At 38.7% G+C, this 20457-nt stretch overlaps 1 protein-coding gene across 4 annotated transcripts in view; it reads right to left on the bottom strand.

The window, feature by feature from the left end:
• Window positions 1–3914: 3914 nt before the first annotated feature.
• The window catches only part of fhit (fragile histidine triad diadenosine triphosphatase), a 236996-nt gene continuing 220453 nt past the window's right edge, over window positions 3915–20457 (bottom strand). For all 4 annotated transcript variants that reach the window (XM_043251385.1, XM_043251384.1, XM_043251383.1 and 1 more), the window contains 2 exons: window positions 4797–4907; window positions 3915–4007 (listed from right to left, as the gene is read on the bottom strand). In XM_043251385.1, the coding sequence (XP_043107320.1) occupies window positions 4806–4907 (102 nt within the window). In that variant the 3' untranslated portion in view covers window positions 3915–4007; window positions 4797–4805. The remainder of the gene's footprint in view (window positions 4008–4796; window positions 4908–20457) is intronic.

Here is a 20457-nt window from a genome sequence, read left to right as displayed (position 1 = left end):
TAGGAAAGAAAAGAACGTCATATATACACCTGCATGGCTTGGGGGTGAGGAAAATATGGGGTAATTTTCATTTTTAGGTGAACTATTCCTTTAAAGCACACGCAAGAAAACCTAGAAATAGATTTCAGAATATAAACCGCTTAATCTGCCATTTTCAGCATGGTTTAACATGGACAATGGGTAATTCACTCATTGATTTGCTTAAAATCTACAGAAATAAAAAGTGCAGCCTTTACAAGTAATTTGCTTGCAATGTATCTGGTTGCCATGGCAGCTGCTTCTCTCATCATAGTAAAATCGATTTTAATATTACACGTTGTATGTCTACTACAGAAATGCTGAAATGTATGTAAAAGTTTAACTGACCAAACTGGCTTGACTGGCTTGGTTCTTTTAAAATGCATGCTTCGTTAAATCTTGAAGTAAAATGCTGTTTTTGTAGACGAAAATTGAATGGCATTTTTGTCAAATCCACTAAAATGACAAATATGCATATAAAATGATATTTTGTGAAAAGATAAACATGTTAACTTAAATAAATTTAAAACAACATTGAACAAAACCACGTGATATCTGGGAATATTAAAGGGTTAGTTCTGTAATTAATTACTCACCCTCGTGTCTTTCCAAACCCGTTAGACCTTCATTCATCTTCAGAACACAAGATTAAGATATTTTTGATGAAATCCAAGAACTTTCTGGCGCTGTACAGACAGCAACACAACTGGAATGTAGTTAGTAAGGATAGCATTAAAATAGTTTTTGTGGCATCAGTCATTCGCCTGCGATGTTACGAAGCTTTATGAATACTTTTTTATTGTGCGCAAAGAAAACAAAAAATGTTTTTCGATGCACGTTTAGAAGAGTTTTCTTTATTTTTACCATGAATATTGTCACTGTAAGACTTCCACTGCAGTAGAGGCAGAAAGCGTCCTCTAAAAGTGCAATTTAATGAATGAGACATTCAAAGTGTCCCATTTAATTTCTGGCCATGTAACAACTTAAAGGCAAATCAAAGAAAAACTAAGGATCGTTCTTCCCAGACGTTTTTTCCCATTGAGAAATGACAGTGTATCGCTGCCCTAAGACCTTCTCTATTCTCGCTCTGATGGTATGAAGCACTTTAACTAGCCTGCTAAGGCGACCGCTTGTTCAGAAAGGGCGTTAATGGGTATGTGTTCCTCCACCCCGCCACCTCCAAGCCATTACATTCCCATCTGCAAAATGACGACGTTAATGATTAAAACAGGGGGCGCAGAGGAGGGAACATCACCCCCTGATCCTCTCCACTCCTCCCAAAGCACAAATAACGACACACACCATCCATTTACCTAAACCAGCGAGCGGCTCTGCAGAGAGTCCATTAGCGGCAAATGATGTTGGTAATATATTCCTGCACCACACACAAAATGAGCTTTATTATCTCAATGCAGCATTGCACAACTGAACATTAGGTGACGCTGATATATCACAGGTGACACCCATGCAAAATTTAACCCCCTTCCATTTCAAAAAGAGGGCATGTACTTGGCTTTTTATGAGTTTAACACTTACTGCACTGAAATGTAACACTAAACCTAAGCCTACTCTTCATTGGGGTGTCGACAAATCTTGCAAAATCGTACAAATTCGTGCAAATTATCCACCTCGTAAAACACATACGAATTGGTCATGAGATAGCATTGCTAACCCACCATCTGCTGCATGACATGTATTTTTCAGCAACGTCACAGCTAACGCACTGGAATTACCAGATATAGTGCTAACATTCTTAGTAAAAGCTTTGCTTTTTATGCTTATTTTAGAGCCTTTAATAAAATAATAATCACAGGAAATCACGGATCTGAAATCAAACCTGCACACGTTTAGCAGTTAGCACGCTAGATGCAACTCCAAAAAAGCCTTCTGCTCTGCGCTCAAGTCAAGCCCAGTCACTCTTTCACACTTTCAGCCCGGATGTTTGAGAAGATGGGAATGGGATTCAAAAGGATAGATTTTGAAGAAAACCGCTGAAGGAAATGTTTGATGAATATCTCATTCTGTGTGGGACTGTGGGTAAAGGCCTGCAAAACCTTGTAAAAAGGATCAGAGAAAAGTCTCTTGAAGAGACGTTATAAGGCTGTTTCATCTTTGAGGACCTCAGCTGAAATGCTTCCTGCAACATACTTCCATCCTTTCGTTATACCTTGCATTGTATAGCAAATAAATAGTCTCTGAAAGGACCTGAAATAACAAATGGTCTCTGAACAAATGAGGTTTTCATATGATAACATTCTGACATAACCTCAAGCTGACTCAATTAAAAACATTATTAAATGACAAGCCTATGAAACGCTATAACTTGCAATCGAGGTCGGAATTTTCAATTTGTCAAGTTTGCTGGTACTTATGTACACTGCGAGGAATTTTGCCCCAACTGATGTTTGTAATGTTTTGGTAGCACTTATAAAGCCAGTATTAGCCGATCAGTTTGGTGCTGTTTGTTTAATTTGAGGGGGTTTTGAGCACCAGTTAAATACCAGCTTGACCAGGCAGAGAGACCACTTTAAACCAGTTACAGCCAGCATAACCGACAGTTTTAGTGGAGCAGTCTCTTTACGTTGAAATATTGGCGAGAAACTTCATAGTTAATGCGTGCATTTACTGTTGCTGTTAAACTAGGTGAATTTTTAAATCTGTTCTGGACGTTGTGATAGGTTCCTCCTCCGTTCAAACTGTTATACGCGTTTCTTAAAGGAATCCCTTGTGGATAATGATATTGTTTAAAATTCATGGGCCTTTTTACAACTTGATTACTCTAAAAAGGCTATGGGCTGCACACATTACCCTGTCAGAATTGTATTTCCTTTTCCAGATGAGTTAAAGGGCCAGTCAAGACCGTTTTATTTCCACATTGATAAAATAATAAAACTCATAATAGTTTCCAGCGCCGGGACTGCGGGTAGGGTAACTAATGTCACAATCCAACAATAAATACTTATTTGTCACGAAGGTAACATCTCTGTTGATTTTCAACGATTATTCCAGGTACTCCATTAAGGTTACTTCGGCTTGCCATGTCAGCTTTCAATATTTGCATAAATAGACTGCATTAAAAGCAGTTTCTCACGCATCGAGACCTAAATCTGTGTTGAACTTCTGTTGTTTCGTTAGCCGTGGAGACATCCGTGAAAGCTCGGGACTCGCGCCGGCAGAGCGCTTCGGTGTTTTCCGTTTACCAATGTGTGCTCACAAGCACTAAATTGGTTCAAATTGAATTTACAGAATAGCAGACAGTATACTATTCATACACTGCAGCTTGACCTTTGCGTCAAATCGTATTTTGGCCTGTTTACAGAAAGAGGCTGATAATGCCTCAGCGACAAAGGGCTTGTGGTTGTATAGAAATGTACTAATACAACCAGCTAAACACTTTAAAGTAAGAGCTTGTTTACTTCTTTGAAGGGGTTATATGATTTCAAGCTTTTCTTTCTCTGGGAGGAGAGCAGCACGGCTGTGCACAAAGGCTGTTTCTATAGGCTTTTTTCATCGCTTCTCCATGGAGGGCGCCATTGTGGCTAGTGACTTCCTGTAGAATGCTTCGAATTTCCGTTTGCTGCCACAGTAGCGAAGGAATTCCTTTAAAGTACTTGTTTTGCATACCAGAAAACCTGTCATGTCCAATACCGTATGCATGGATTTCAGTTTGATGCGTATGTCCCCACTAGATGCAACAAATGCCTCGTTTATGAGGGGTTTTATTGTTTTTGGATCATCGATCCGGGACACGGCATCGCATTATGGTATGAGGTGTAACATTTCCATCACACGCTTCTCAGCCAATCACAATGCACTGGATAGCCGGCCAATCAGAGTACACATCGCTTCTCAGAACTCTTCTTATAGAAGAAGGGGAAAAAAACACAACACAGAAATAAACTATTTTTTTTATTTGAATAGACGCTCAAGGTAGATAAGAACTTCTCGATGTCTTCCATCTGCAACTTGTTGATGTCCTCCATATCCAACTGAAAAAAAAAGAATATTTTAATATATCGAACTCTGCAAAATCTGTTACAGAAAATTCATATGAAGGGAATAAATCGCACATGCTCTTGGACTTGTGTGCAACTGAATGGCCTTGTAAACAACTTTTTTTTTTTTTTTAGGTCATTAACATACAATAGAAAAGATCACCAGTTATCCTCCAAATCCTTTTATCAAAACGGCAAGCTTCAAAAACTTTTCAAAAAAATTGGAACAACTGCTCAGACCCTGACTCTACTTTTCCATGTCAAAGGCAGTTTTTTTTTTTTTTTTTTTTTTTTTTTAAGCATACACTCTAAGATCAAATCTGTGCATGCACACACTTTATAAATGAGGCCCCTGGTTTATAAAAGTGCAAAATACATCATTTTTTCATTCAGTTTTAATGCATATTTTATTTTGAAGACATAAGCGTCCTAAATTAAAGTGAGCACATGCCAAGGAAAAGATAAGTATGGAAACACGCCACTTTAGACCACCGTGAACATATATTGCATCTCCAACTTCATCTGGTGAATAATTATTATTTTTTTAAATCCATCTGGTGAATATAACAAGAAATCAGCCCCTGGTGTATTGAGGGACTGTTTCCTGTTGGTGGGATGTTGTCAATTTTTTTTTTTTTTTTTTTTTTTTGCACAACTGCACCTGTGAGCTCATGCATTTTGGACTCTTTTATGAATAAACATTATCTTTTTTCCCCAACTATAGTTAATGGTAATTGCAAAATGCAATTTTAAGTCAACTTCTACTTTATAACACATAATTACCTAAAGAAGCTAGTTGAAGAGGTTGTGTAATTCTGTCGCTTCTTTCGCCATCTCCTCTTCTGATCTCCATTTGGAAGGAACATCCTCATTTTCCCGATCATGTTTCTGAAGCTGCACAAGACAAAACAAAATCAGCAGCACTTCCTATGAGAGCCCTGGATATATACAAGTCGAATAGTTATAGCAGTTCTTCTCAGCTAGCATTGTTTTCATATTCTGTCTCTTAAGATTCTCTTAGGTAATTTTTTTCTTGTTGGGTTTTATTATATCCGTGTTGAGTTTCCATGTTTTATGATTTTATACTGTACAACTGTAGAGTAAAAAAAAAAAGTAATTTTCCATTGTCAAAAAAACTGAAATATTTCACAAACTGGGGTGCCAGATTTAAAAAAAAAAATGTTCCTGTAATTTTCGTATTAAATTATTAAAAAAGACTATTAATTACTTAACACTGAAATATTCCATTCTCACATTTCTATGCACTTTTATTTTTACAGAATGCATTAAATACTGTATCACAATATGTCATAAATACAGCACGATTCATATTGCGTAATTTCATATTGGCAAAAACAGTATACACATTTGTTGCACTTCCATACCATTAACATGTATTATGTTATTTCAAATAATTCGTGATTTTAATTTACACAGCGTATTCTTATATATTATAGCAGAAAGCGAGAAACATCATTACCAGCACTCACAAAATCCCAAATCCCCAAAATGACACCGAATACATAAAAGTAGACTTGGCTGATCTGAGCCGCGCATTTAGAACGGTCTGAAAAGACTCATTTTCCAAGATTTCTAGTTATCAAATGCGTCCCTGATTGAAGAATCGCCAGGCTCTGAAAGCGTGTTTGATTTTCAAATGGTTTTGGAGTACAGAAAAACAAACTGCTCAAGATTAATGACTACAGCTCATACCGTTTCACACCAAATGGAAAACAGTTTGAATGTAATCCACAACTGCTGACCTCACTTTATTTAAGACTTAAATACAAAAGCTCTCAGTCCCACAACATTCCAGCAAAGTGAAGAGGTAACAGACCTTTTAGCTTTGAGCTCTTCATGAGAGCTCTGGGGTGCTTGAGATTTTTTTTCTTATCATTTTTTTATCAGTCTTTCCATCTTTTAATATTCCTCGGATAGAAAGGTAGAGAAATACCTAGGGATCAAGGTTTGGCAGATTCAGCCCATGTTGGATGCCACAACTACAACATAAGTGCATTTATTTCTGATGAAATAATTATATACGTAAGGTACAATGGACAGTCAGCCTTTCATTTTCCCTGAAAATAAATGATTAGTAGCCTGAAGTATTCCAGAGAGATGTGTAATAAAAAAATAGATACACTGCGCAAACACTCAAAAAGATCTCAATGGAGAAAGTAATACCATGCTGGATATCTATACTGGTACTCAACTGGGCAATGTGTTAGGAACAAAAGGACATCACATTGTTTGATGGAAATGACAATTGTCAACCTACAAAGGTCTGAATTCGTAACATAATGTCCCAGTGGTGTTCTATTGCATTTGGGTCAGGAGATTCAATGCTATCAATTCCTTCATCACCCAAGAACTGCCTGCATGCTCTCGCCACATGAGGCCAGTCATTGTCCTACACCACAAAGAAACCAGGACCCTCCGCAATAGTGCAGGGTCTGACAATGGGTCCAAGGACTTCATCTTGATACCTAATAGCAGTCAGGGTACCATTGTCTAGCTCAGGGGTTACCAGACACGGTCTGGTGCTGTATTCCAGGCAACCCGTAACCTGCGTTTTTCCAACCTTCCAACCATGAAAGTGCACTGGAATGGCAGTCAAACCCGTGACTTCCCACCCGTGAACTCGTACTAGATTGATGTACTCCCGGTACGTCACATAACCCCCAAAACAGCAATGGCAACCTCTACAGATGCAGTGTTTATACAAGTGGTACCTTTGGCGGTAGAAATTATTGTAAATGAGCATAATCCCAATACGGTCAGCCACGCTGGTTTGTTTACATCTAGCTACCACAATTTCTTGTGCTCAGGCAGTTTGCCACGACTCATCTAGAACGCTATAAAGTCGTGACTTACGAACTCAAAAACCTGCTTGGAATGCAACATTAGCACCTGGGCCGATTAAACACACCTGAAACTTCAAGGCAGATATGTTGAGGCAAGTTGAAGCTAAACTCTGCGGGTCACCGGCCCTCCGTGATCAAGTTTGGTGACCCCTCATCTAGCCTGTATCCATGTGTCCCTCCATGGATAGATCATCACTGACCCACCACCAAACCAGTCACACAGAACAATGTTTCAGGCAGAATAATGTTCTCCATGGCTTCTCCAGTCCTTTTCACTGTCTGTGAAATGTGCTCAGGATGAACCTGTTGTCATCTATGAACAACACAGGGCATCCGTGTCCGACCAGCCAATTCCGGAAAAGCACAGGGCCCACTAAAAGTCTGTTTCTGATTGTTTGGTCAGAGACATTCACACCAGTGGCCTGCTGGAGGTCATTTGTTCTGGCAGTGTTTATCATGTTCCTCCCCGCACAAAGGAGCAGAAACCGGTCCTGCTGATGGGTTCTTTCTGCTGCCCGTAGAGTAACTGTCTGTCTCCTGGAATCTCCTCATGACACAGCAAACATTCAGGCAATGGCATGTACTGATATGCCATCCTGGAGGAGATGGGCTGCATCCTGTAGGAGAGGTGTGCCCAACACTACCAGAGTGACACTGACCCTAGCCAAATGCAAAACTAGGGAAAAACAGTCAGAAAAGCCTGTTTTGGGGGTCGTTGTTAATTTCATCAACAAACAAAAGCAGCTGAAACTGATTAACAACCTCCTCTTATACGTAACCGACCAGATCGATGTCAAAGGTTTAACTGATTTGAGCCATACTCTAATTAAAAAGTGTTTCTTTCTTTCTTTTTTATTATTTCTGAGAAGTGTATATAGAAAAAAAGGGATTGTTGGATTATACTAATATCCGATGGATACTAATATTCGATGTGACAGCGCTACAAAAATAGGAGGTTAAATATGACCGGCATATAGTCACATTGAATTATATGTCGTCAGCGACTGATTATTACAGTTAGTAAAAAATGATCGTCTACTGATAAACTATCCCACGATTAAAATTTTAAATGCTCTATTTTTAATTCTACAAACAGATGGCATTTGATAAAAAGGGTGCATTGGGGGCTTGATACAATTCCCACGGTTTCACCTAAAGTCATTTGAAAACCCTGCGTAGAAACCCCGTGAGAAAAAAGCAAACAAAAAACCACATCATTGCTGTACTGTATATGGTTAAGCTGCCATAGGCCTTGTTTGAAAATACAAACAAAGCCGTGTTGCAGCTGAGAGTGTCAGAGCCACTTATCATCTGGATGCTCTCTGCTTGTCTGCATTTGTTCTCCATCTTAAAGACAAACAGAGTGCGAGCTAAGAAGTCGTTTTTTCATTCCATCAAACGGCATCACAGCACCCTGCGGTTGCCCTTGAGGTTATCTCAATCTGTCCATAAGATGAACTTTGGGGTGGAGAAGCGTTTCGGATGGGGGTGGAATGTACTTTCCTATTTGTTTTCAGAGCTTGTAAAGCTAAACGGAAAAGCGTTTCTTGGATCTGAGTGATTCGGAGCGACACTTCAAGAGTAGATGCTCGTCAGTATCGCATTTTTGCCGAGAGCAGAGAACAGAGGGGAGGGAAGTTCCTGGAAAAGAGCACAGCTGCTGTGAGCAGGAAATTCAGACTGGATCATGTAACGCATGTAAGGATCAGTTTAGTAGTGCGTTTGTTTATGCAAATAACTGTAATTTGCAACGTTTGACACCTCTGGTTACAATACAACTGTATATATGCAGGTAGGGTGAGATGAGCTCTTTCTAACGAATGTGGTTAAAGGAAAAAAGAACTATTTAAAGCGACCTGGTCTAATGTGATCTCCCAGTAATCTCCTAGTATTGTTTGCAGATTTTGAAAGGTTTTAGCCATGCCATGCTGACCAAATACATGGCGGCTTATTAAATTACAGTAAAAATTACATTAAATTAATTTATAACATTTAAAGTTGATATATGTTTATTATTTCTATTTTTAGGTCAATATTAGGCTATATATTATTAATGCACATGAATTAACATTTGTATATGTATATATATATATATATATATATATATATATATATATATATATATATATATGTGTGTGTGTGTGTGTGTGTGTGTGTGTGTGTGTGTGTGTGTATGTGTGTGTGTGTATATACTATATATATATATATATATATATATATATATATATATATATATATATATATATATATAGGGTAAGTATAGTACACAAACAGGATATGACACAATTTAAATATATTGTGTTTTTTTACTTCCAGAGAAAAACTAAAAGAATGTATTAAAATAAATAAATAACAATAATAAAATATTTATTACTCATATTAAACTAATCGGATCAACATGCGCTGCTGTAACATCTTCTTGAGCCATTTCATGGGGGCTTGAAATACGCTGGAGTAGCCCCCAGCTGAAGAAACATGGAGCAGAATTATTCTATCATGTCCGATCTCCGCAGGGAGACAGACGCTGAAAAGGCGGCAAATTCCAGGATTGCCATCTTAATCTGTCACACGAGCAGTGCGGATGGATCCTCTACTTCCTGACACAGCTCCGTGACTCCGCCATCACTGGAGGATCCACTCAAATGTTCGATGACATGCACCACTACATCAGACTAGCAAAAGAGGGATGTTCAGCGGGCATGAAGCTACGAGCGGGGCTCCGCTGAGATACTTACAAATCAGAGCTGGAGTCGCCCCGGCTGCCTGGGGAAGGACGCTCCGATCACAAATTGCACCATAACAGCTTCGCTTAACGCTTTTCCCTAAAAGTGATGCTGCCTATGGCACCAAACATAAATGCAGGGTGTTTACATTCACTGAAGACTTGCTGTAGACGGTCGTCGGGGTGTTTCTCTGCTGCTGCTAATGTGTTCTGAAAGGTTTTCTCGGTATATAGAGTTGCTACTTACAGGCCCAAGTAAAAAAAAAAAAAAACACTTTTATGATACACTCCAAATATATTATAGTCAGGGCTAAATTAAAGTTTTCGTTTCGTTTGGGTTGCAGTGTTTTAATGAAAGGCAAATAACACAGTTTACTTACTTTTTGAGTGACGCTGACTTAAAATATTCAAGTAGCCACAAAGGAAGCCATGACCTTGCAAACCAGCGAGGGGCAGCACTGCATTGATATGTTGCTAACGCGCAACATAACAACAGGAGAAGAAAAAAAGATATACTTTTCACTCAGTCCTCCCATGTCTGCAGCTCTCTTTCATTAGCTGCATTCACCTGCACACGTAGAAGACTGAGGCGTCTTCCCGCACACCGTTACATCAAAAAGGTTCCGCATTTCACCTATAAAGCCCTTCATATTAAGATTTTTTATTATATTTATGTGGCGAATGACGGTGTAGAACATGCAAATCAGCATCGCAAGCTTAGAAATGTCTTTCATCTTCGAAAATGATTAGCCAATTATCAAAGCCCTTTTGATCACAAATTCAAAGAATGAAAAGGATTAGATATGAAACGACCCTTTGAATCGAAGAACGCTGCCGAATTTGATTATCTGATTATTATTGCGTAAAAAAAAAGAAATGCCACAAACAAACTTTATTTTGCATAGGCGTCGTCATCTGCTTTATGCGGTATATACGTTTGTTTGATTGGACCACAAAGCCATCCATGAGGGGCGTTTATTTATTTATGACCATATTTATCTTCGTGTTTGTTTGCGATTTATACATGAACAAATGAGCTTGCTAGGATTGGATAGCGTTCGGCAGAAATGCAGCTGTTTGAAGACGTGGAATCTGAGGGTGCAAGAAAAATCGAAATCCTGCGAAAACCGTAGTCTTTGGCGCATCGCTAACCGAACGTTGCGTTCCGACATATTCACGAAGCACAAAAAAAGGAAATATACTAACAAATCAAGTACCAAACAAATGAACAAATATATAAACCGATCGATTTTAATGAATGAGACTCAACCGCAACCGTTCTGCTCCAGACGTTCTTCAAAATACGTTCTGAAGAAAAGAAACTCATACAGGATTGGAAGAACTGCATCCTGAAACTATATCCTTATCCACGAGCGAGTCCATATGGCAAATCTGCGAGGCCCTTCAGCTCTTCAACAGACAGAAGACCGAATGTTCTTCAGAACATGTGAATACGGTGGTTTCATCTCAGCAGGGACCGGCGAGATCCGCATGGCTTCACACCAACAGCTGTATGGACGCATAAACAGCCGCTTTACCCTGAAGATGTATGCGAGGCTCCTCGACAAAGCTTCCCGTCGAGGGTCCGAATCCCCTCACTGCTGTATCCAGTACACTTCAGGAACAGAAGCGGCCTTTCTGCAAACACACGAAGTTCGCCACCTAGCGTAAGCAAGCATATGGCAGATGGCGATGGCTCTCCCTTAGGCCCACGCTAACGTATGAATTTATGTGCTCATTAAAAGACACACATTAATGCAGAATGGGGAACATAATGGGTTTTGTGGCCGCTTCTTGACATTTAACACAGCCAAGCAATAAAGGGGGTACATCTTGACTATCTGGCCGGCTCTTGACATCGGGACCTTGAGCCGCATTCAGCAGCTTATGAACGTGACACAGAAGGTCATCATATAATTACAGCAGAACAAAAAGAAAACCAGAGGACAATCTTTTGTTCTCGGTTCAGGAAGAGGAGGAAAATTGAATAATTGATTACGCAAAATGTGCTTATCTTTGCACATTTGAGGATTTTTATTTTTTTTATTTTCTGGCAAGTCAGGAAGTTATCAACACATTATGCTGAAACAAGAAAACGAACAAAGAAACGTAGTTGGAGGGTGTATGCCGCAAACCATTCGGAGGTCTTATTTCATTCATTCATTAAAAATAAAATAAAAACATATGCATTCATTAAAAATATTATTAATATTATTAATTAATTAATTATATATATTAATTACGAAATACTAGGAATACTTTTTTACAGTTATTTTTATTTAATTAGTTAATATAGTAAATGCCTAATTAATATAATATATTTTTTTTGGCATATAAAATGTGCAATATAATACAACTCGGGATGGGTTGTTTACCGTTCAAATTTATTACATTTTCAACTGTATGCATTATATAAATGTCATTATTATTTCCTCATCATAAATAGATTAATCTGCGTTAATCTGCGGTACAGTGCAATAAACAAACAAACAAACAAATGAATATTAATAAGTGATACATTTTCTTTAAAAATAGAATTTTTATTACTTGTTAGATGCATGGCATGTCATAATTATCAGCGTTCAGAGACCAGAAAAGTGCACTTACAGTTCATAATTTCTCTCAATCTGTAATCAGCTGATGAATGTTCAGCTGGCAGGTGCGCGATTCATAACCAAGAGACAAAGATAGCATAAGTTAGACCATCTTTTTTTTTTTTTTTAACCAGACCTTTCTTAACAGAGCGGACAGCCCTGACAGCCGTAGTGAGGAAACGCATGAAGAGCCGCTTCACAAATGTTTCCTCCCGTTTTTCCGGACGGCGCGACATTGGGACGTTCTTCACAGGCCCCTGGACACCGGCTCTCTCTCATACGGTCACTGCACACGGACATCTCTGACTGCGCAGGGGGACGGGACGCAAGAAAGAGACATCGTACGGACTTCTGCCACACTTCCGACGGAAGCCGTTTTAATGGCATGTAAATACATTTCAACAGCTGCCGTTGTAATTACCAGGCAGAAGTTATATTCCCCCGGATTGTCAGGAAAACGTCCCTCGGTTGAAAACTTGTCAAAGCATATCTGTTTTCTCAGCAACACCGATGAAGCCGGAGAAACGCAGTTATGCGGGCTCATTAAGTGAAATACTAAGGAGGAAACGGAGAGCTCTGATTTGCTAATTCACATCAGTCACTTCAGCAAGCTAGACTTTGAATAGAAACAGTGGATTTCTGCAGGTTTCACAGCAGTCGCAAACGTTCATCGAACGCGCACACACACATGCACGCGCACACACACACACACACATGCATGCACGCGCACACACACACACACACACACACGCATGCACACACACACACACACACGCACGCACACACACACATGCACGCACGCACACACAAACACACACATGCATGCACGCGCACACACTTGCACACACGCACACACACACACACGCACAACGCACTGTATTAACATTAATGCATTTTCTGTAATAATTGTTTTAGAGTTAATGGGATTTATTTTGATTTATTATTAAATATACAAATTTACACAAACAAACAAGTGAATGCATCAACAAATGAATATCCATTACCAAATAAATGTATTAGGTTTATGATTTATTATGCTTCTAATTACACTTTTTGTAAATATGGAACAGTGAGTCCATAAAGGTATTGGAATAAAGTTAATTTCTCTCTCTCTCTCTCTCTCACTCACTCACTCACATTCACACACACACTTTCACACACACACACACACACACACACACACACACACACACACACGAGGCACAACGCACTGTATTAACATGAATGAATTTCAGTAATGATTTAATTATTTATTGATGATCGTTTTAGAGTTAATAGGATTAATTTTTATTTATTACTAAATTAAAAATAAATAAAAAAAAACAAATATGAATGAATGAATGAACGATTGAATTCATTAATTAATTAATCAATTAAGTAATATCCATTATAAAAATAAATGTAAGGTTTATTATTTATTACACTTGTAATTACACTTTTGTAAATATGGAACAGAAAGTCCATAAAGGTATAGGAATAAAGTTGATTTCTCTCTCTCGCTCTCTCTCTCTCACACACACACACACACACACACACACACACACACATACACAACATACACAAAGCATATAGTAACATTAACACATTTTCTGTAAAGACTGTTTCTGTAAAGAGTTATTGTAATGGAATAAATTAACAAACGAATAAAATCGAATACGTATTATCAAATAAATGTATTATATTTGTTATTTTTTACACTTTTAATAACACTTTTTTTATAATATGGAACAGTGAGTCCATAAAGGCCTTGAATTAAAGCTGATTTCTCTCTCTCTCTCTCACACACACACTCACACACACACACACACACACACACACACACACGTTGGTGAACGCTGCTTGTTCACTTTAAAAGAATGCAACTTCAGTAAAGTGACCAAGTGTGTAGGTATCTTTACAGAACTACATATAGAATACTGCCATTAAAATAATCAAAACTCAGGTCATCCATTCAGAATCCATCCAGAGTCGGTCAAACTATGCATATATCTCACACAAAAAAAAAAAAAGGGAACCAGTTAGTGTTAGCATTTGAACAGCCCCATATTAAAACCGGATCTATCGGGAAGACAAAGTCCTTCTCCAAAGTCAGGTCAGAGAAAGGATATCTCACAATGAGAGAAATTGGACATGATTAACCCAATGTAACCCCATTTTCTTCTCTGCTGACTTTGTGTCACAGCACATTGAAAGATCACGACCCGCTCAAGCAGACAGAACATGCCTGTGTTTAGCACTGATCCCGATGCTGGAAACTAACCGGACAGTTCCTCAGATAACCAGAGATCAGAGATGCTGTAACGACCTTTTCAATAAAGTCACATTTTCCTTGGTCTTTACGGAATTAACGTCAATCAATCAGCTGTAAATGTGTGCAAAGTAGCCCTTAAAAATGAGAAGACTCATTGTAAGTTATAAGACGACGCCGCCTGACGCTGTAGAGCCACAAAAAACCTTTCCTTAAAGTTGATTATTGTGTAGTTAATAACACAATTAGTAATAATAAGTAAAGACTCGTTTCACTTCAATGCACAAAAACCTAAAGTAACCTTCAAAAAAATTGGGCAGTCATTCGAACTCAAATCAAACAATTCCTTAAATAGTCTGTTTTTTTAAATAAATTGTAAGAAGCTGCCTACCATTTAAACGCCATTTGATTTAAATGAAAAGCAACCTTCAGAAACCAGAGTATTTGTTTGCTGAATGTTACAAAGTGTTACGAATAACCTTCAAATGACAAGCGGTTCATAAAATATATATTGTGTCAATTGTGCATTCTAAATGTGAGAGAGAGAGAGAGAGAGAGAGAGAGAGAGAGAGAGAGAGAGAGAGAGAGAGAGAGAGAGAGAGAGAGAGAGAGAGAGAGAGAGAGAGAGAGAGAGAGAGAGAGAGAGAGAGAGAGAGAGAGAGAGAGAGAGAGAGAGAGAGACAGAGAGAGAGACAGAGAGAGAGAGAGAGAGAGAGAGAGACAGAGAGAGAGAGAGAGAGAGAGAGAGACAGAGAGAGAGAGAGAGAGAGAGAGAGAGACAGAGAGAGAGAGAGAGAGAGAGAGAGAGAGAGAGAGAGAGAGAGAGAGAGAGAGAGAGAGAGAGAGAGAGAGAGAGAGAGACAGAGAGAGAGAGAGAGAGAGAGAGAGAGAGAGAGAGAGAGAGAGAGAGAGAGAGAGAGAGAGAGAGAGAGAGAGAGAGAGAGAGAGAGAGAGAGAGAGAGAGAGAGAGAGAGAGAGAGAGAGAGAGAGAGAGAGAGAGAGAGAGAGAGAGAGAGAGAGAGAGAGAGAGAGAGAGAGAGAGAGAGAGAGAGAGAGAGAGAGAGAGAGAGAGAGAGAGAGAGAGAGAGAGAGAGAGAGAGAGAGAGAGAGAGAGAGAGAGAGAGAGAGAGAGAGAGAGAGAGAGAGAGAGAGAGAGAGAGAGAGAGAGAGAGAGAGAGAGAGAGAGAGAGAGAGAGAGAGAGAGAGAGAGAGACAGAGAGAGAGAGAGAGAGAGAGAGAGAGAGAGAGAGAGAGAGAGAGAGAGAGAGAGAGAGAGAGAGAGAGAGAGAGACAGAGAGAGAGAGAGAGAGAGAGAGAGAGAGAGAGAGAGAGAGAGAGAGAGAGAGAGAGAGAGAGAGAGAGAGAGAGAGAGAGAGAGAGAGAGAGAGAGAGAGAGAGAGAGAGACAGAGAGAGAGAGAGAGAGAGAGAGAGAGAGAGAGAGAGAGAGAGAGAGAGAGAGAGAGAGAGAGAGAGAGAGAGAGAAAGAGAGAGAGAGAGAGAGAGACAGAGAGAGAGAGAGAGAGAGAGAGAGAGAGAGAGAGAGAGAGAGAGAGAGAGAGAGAGAGAGAGAGAGAAATTCTGTCCAACACAGCAAACTGTAATCTGTATTTTGTACTTGAACATTCTTTCAAATATAGCATGAGAACACAAACCTAAATGCAATCATAAAGTCCCTGACGCTAACCACAACTTACCCATTTTTGTATGTCATAAGTTGTAAAACAAATCCATATAACATAATTGTCATGAGAATGGTACTGTAGGCTGAATATCATGCCAGTGGAAAATTGATTTATTTTATTTACTTTTTCTTAGAAGATCAACATCATATCGGTATGAAAGCATCAAAAGTAACCTTAAAGATAAGGACGACTAGTAAAAAAAAAAAAAATAAATAAATAAATAAAACAAAACATGAAACAACCTTCAAAAATAATTAGTTTTTTTGTGAACGTCTTAGTTTCAAAAGACAAGACATTAAATAAATAAATAAATATATATATATATATATATATATATATATATATATATATATATATATATATATATATATATATATATATATATATATATATGTGACCTTCACTTCTATGTACTTAAATGTAAATAATAAATGTACATAAATTAATAATAATAATAGGATTAAGGTTAAGGTATAAGGGATGGGTCAACGCTGCAATTTCAAACATAATTACAGAAATGTCTTACAGATGTCATTAAACGCATGCATTTATTCATTTATTTGGAATGCAAGTACAAAATAAGAGCACGCGTGTCCATAATAAGTGCATTGTATCAATTGATTTAAATGTAAGTACATCGCAGTTAAGGTCACATGACACAACTTTTTTTTTTTTTAATGCAGCTGTCTGAGGCAGATTAACTTTGACGAGGCAGGTTTGAAATGCAGACGGTGCCACTATCAATTACACACGAGTCACGTATGTGGAAGTCTCTGTTCTGAGGGAACGTAACAGGCTCTAAAGAGCTCATCACCGGCAACAAAAAACAAACACACCCAAGGACGCATCATTAACATTTCACAACAGTTGTTTTTCCTCGCTCCTTTATTCTCTCATTATTTCTCCTTCGTTATTCCAAGGTAAACACTGAATAATGATGACAGTGTTGCAGACAATAATCTCTGACAAAAGAGAATTTATGATAGCTTATCTCTGGGAGCCTGAAAAGTCGAGATGACTGTTTGATGAAAAATCCTATTCTAATATGACCTATCAAACAATAACAACGCATGACTGTCGGGAAAAAAAAAAAGAAAAAAGGAGATAATTCAAATACCAGGCAACATTATAAGGAAACCGCGTGATTATAGGAGAGGAAAATATGTTGAACTTTTAATCTTAATTAACGTCCATCAAACAGAATCTCAAAAATCTTTGTTAATAATTCATATCCGTTTCGGAATTCTCCTTTTTGATGAAAGGAAGAAAATCAGGATGATTAAAAACGTCCTGCCACACCGGATGAATAATTGAACTGGCGTGGCCCCTTTGACACGGAGTAACAGATGACTATTATCACCGTTTCAGTTACGGAAGCATTCCGCCGCCCCGCTGGTGACACCGTGATATCCTCGCAACTGCATAATGGGAGTTGAAAGAAACTCCGTTATGCGGGGGCCGATAATGTAATAATATGATTATTCGGGGCCAAACACGCACGCCAAGTGATCGCGGCGCGGTGCTGTGTAAAGGTCTATCTCTGCTTGGCGAGTGCGACTTTATTCAAGTGTGTGCCGCAGTCGATACTTGTATGTCAGAGCAGTAATTGACCTGAATTGAGGCGAGCGGAGCCTTAAGGCCCCATCAAGATTAATTACATTCTCACACATGCAAATCAATGCACTGAGTTGGAGGGCTGTTCTGTACGTCTCCAGTCACCCTTGTTTTAGAGAGTAATAATTTATTTTGGGTCTGGAGAAAAACCGCTGCATATTGTAATTACGTTGTTCTCAACCCATTTTAGGATCTCTCGGGGGGGAAAAAAACTAGGAACTAATTAATTACTGCTGCTTGCTAAGGCAATCATCGCTATTATTATTGCTCATACTAAAGTCTGGCGTGTTGCACATGCTATTACTAAGCAGCTGGACTGTGAAACAGGTGGAGAACGGGGGATGCAATGTGCTTATATTCAAAGAAGCTGGTTATACAGAGAGAGGTGATCACGGAGGCTTAGGCTTGCTAAACTTAGGCCAGCCGGCAACACCCTAGCAACCCCTTTTGGGGAAAACAAAACAAACGCCTGAGATGGCTGGTTGGATTTCGCTGGACATGCAGGCTGATCAGAGCTAGAATTATAGTTTTTTTAGACATCTTTAACTGGTCAGGTTGGGAGACCAGCTAAAACCAGCCAACCATCTTTGCTCTCTCTCTCTCTTTCCCAGATTCCTTGCGGTCGAGATATCTTGTCAATTAAGAGACAACCATTTTCTAAATGTGTATTACGGTAAGGAAATTAGTTTTGTCGGTGTATTACGGTAAGGAAATCCATTTTCTAGGTGTATTACGGTAATGACATCCATTTTCTAGGTGTATTACTGTAAGGAAAATTGTTTTGTTGGTGTATTACGGTCAGGAAATCCGTTTTGTCGGTGTATTACAGTAAGGAAATCCGTTTTCTAGGTGTATTACGGTAATGAAATCTGTTTTGTCTGTGTATTACGGTAAGGAAATCCGTTTTCTAGGTGTATTACGGTAATGACATCAATTTTCTAGGTGTATTACTGTAAGGAAAATTGTTTTTTGGTGTATTACGGTCAGGAAATCCGTTTTGTGGTGTATTATGGTAAGGAAATCCGTTTTCTAGGTGTATTACAGTAATGACATCAATTTTCTAGGTGTATTACGGTAAGGAAATCTGTTTTGTCGGTGTATTGTGGTAAGGAAATCCGTTTTCTAGGTGTATTACGGTAATGACATCCATTTTCTAGGTGTATTATAGTAAGGAAAATTGTTTTGTTGGTGTATTACGGTCAGGAAATCCGTTTTGTCGGTGTATTACGGTCAGGAAATCCGTTTTGTCGATGTATTATGGTAAGGAAATCCGTTTTGTCGATGTATTATGGTAAGGAAATCCATTTTCTAGGTGTATTACGGTAATGAAATCCGTTTTGTCGATGTATTACGGTAAGGAAATCCGTTTTCTAGGTGTATTACGGTATGGAAAGCCCTAGGACATATCCTGAATGAGTTACGGGACTTTCTAGGTCTTGAAAAAAGGCAATCATCATAAACGGAAGGAACAGAGAATACAGATCATAAATGTAGATCATGCAATGTTTTGACCATGTTGTTGAAAATGCAGTACTTTGATAAAAATGCACTACTTTCATGAAAATGCAGTTTTTTGTCCAAAATGTTGCATCCGAATTTAAGTGGTGATAAAACATAAAAACATTAAGATAGAATAAAAGTGTGTTTTTTTTCAGAAAACTCAAAAACTACTTCATTAGCAAACATGGGGACATTGTGTAGCCGGCTTCAACATAATGGCAATTTTTTTTTGTCCTATGAATGTGAGAATCTAGCTGTTCTGTTGGCAAGAAATAACAAGCGTGAGAATGATTCTGACGTGCAGCCAAGGTTTGGGATTAAGGTTGTGTCTGGATTAGAAATCCACAGGCTTGGAGCTGACAAGACAATGAGGCTGAACCTTTATCGTCTAACTGACCTTCCTTTTCATCCGTCCAATTCTCATTCTTTATTAGCTTCGTTCCTCTCTCGAGTAACCTTTAGCCTTCAGACGCTCTCTCGCCCTCTCTCATTTTCTTTCTCTTCTTTTCTTGTGTAACAGTAATGATTTCTTTCTCACAACACTGTCACAAAGCGCCATTTCCCTTCACAATAAAGCCACCTATCAGAGGGACTGGATTATACTGACAGACAGCAGTGTACCTCATTTGGCCCCTCGGGGCCGCTTCTCACCACGACTGTTGGTTTTCAGACTTAACACGTCTCATCTCATTATCGGCATCGTTGGTTGTTTGCCGATCGCGGGTAATTAAAAGAACATTTGGAATTAAAGGGCTGGAACCTCCCTGTCAAAACAATCAAAAGCAGGTCGATAGAAAGCGACAGTGTTTTTCTTTTAAAAGAGATGTTTCTTGACAACTGTTGATGGACAGCGAAAGAACTGCAGCCATTTCTCAGAACAGGGAAGAGACAAGAGGAGAAAAAAAAAAAATGAATGACTAGTTTACAGAAAACTATGATTTTCCTGAATCAACTGATCCACTCAACAGAACCTGTCTGAATGATTTGTTATGTAGCCGAACCCGTCTTGAACGTTTTTTTTTTTGGTTTTCGTTTTTTTTCAGTGGTACATTCCGCAAAAGCAATTACGGTCGCACCATAACTCACTACACTACAGCTCTCAAATGATGGTTAGAAGAATAGTTTACTGTTATTATGATGCGGACCTAAATGCATCTTGCATTTAAAGGAACATGCCACCATTTTGAAAATGATATTTTTCCTATTTAAAGCTTGACTC

This window comes from Puntigrus tetrazona, chromosome 11 (assembly GCF_018831695.1).
Source record: "Puntigrus tetrazona isolate hp1 chromosome 11, ASM1883169v1, whole genome shotgun sequence".
Taxonomy (NCBI): domain Eukaryota; kingdom Metazoa; phylum Chordata; class Actinopteri; order Cypriniformes; family Cyprinidae; genus Puntigrus; species Puntigrus tetrazona.
This window is presented reverse-complemented; position numbering and strand designations above follow the sequence as displayed.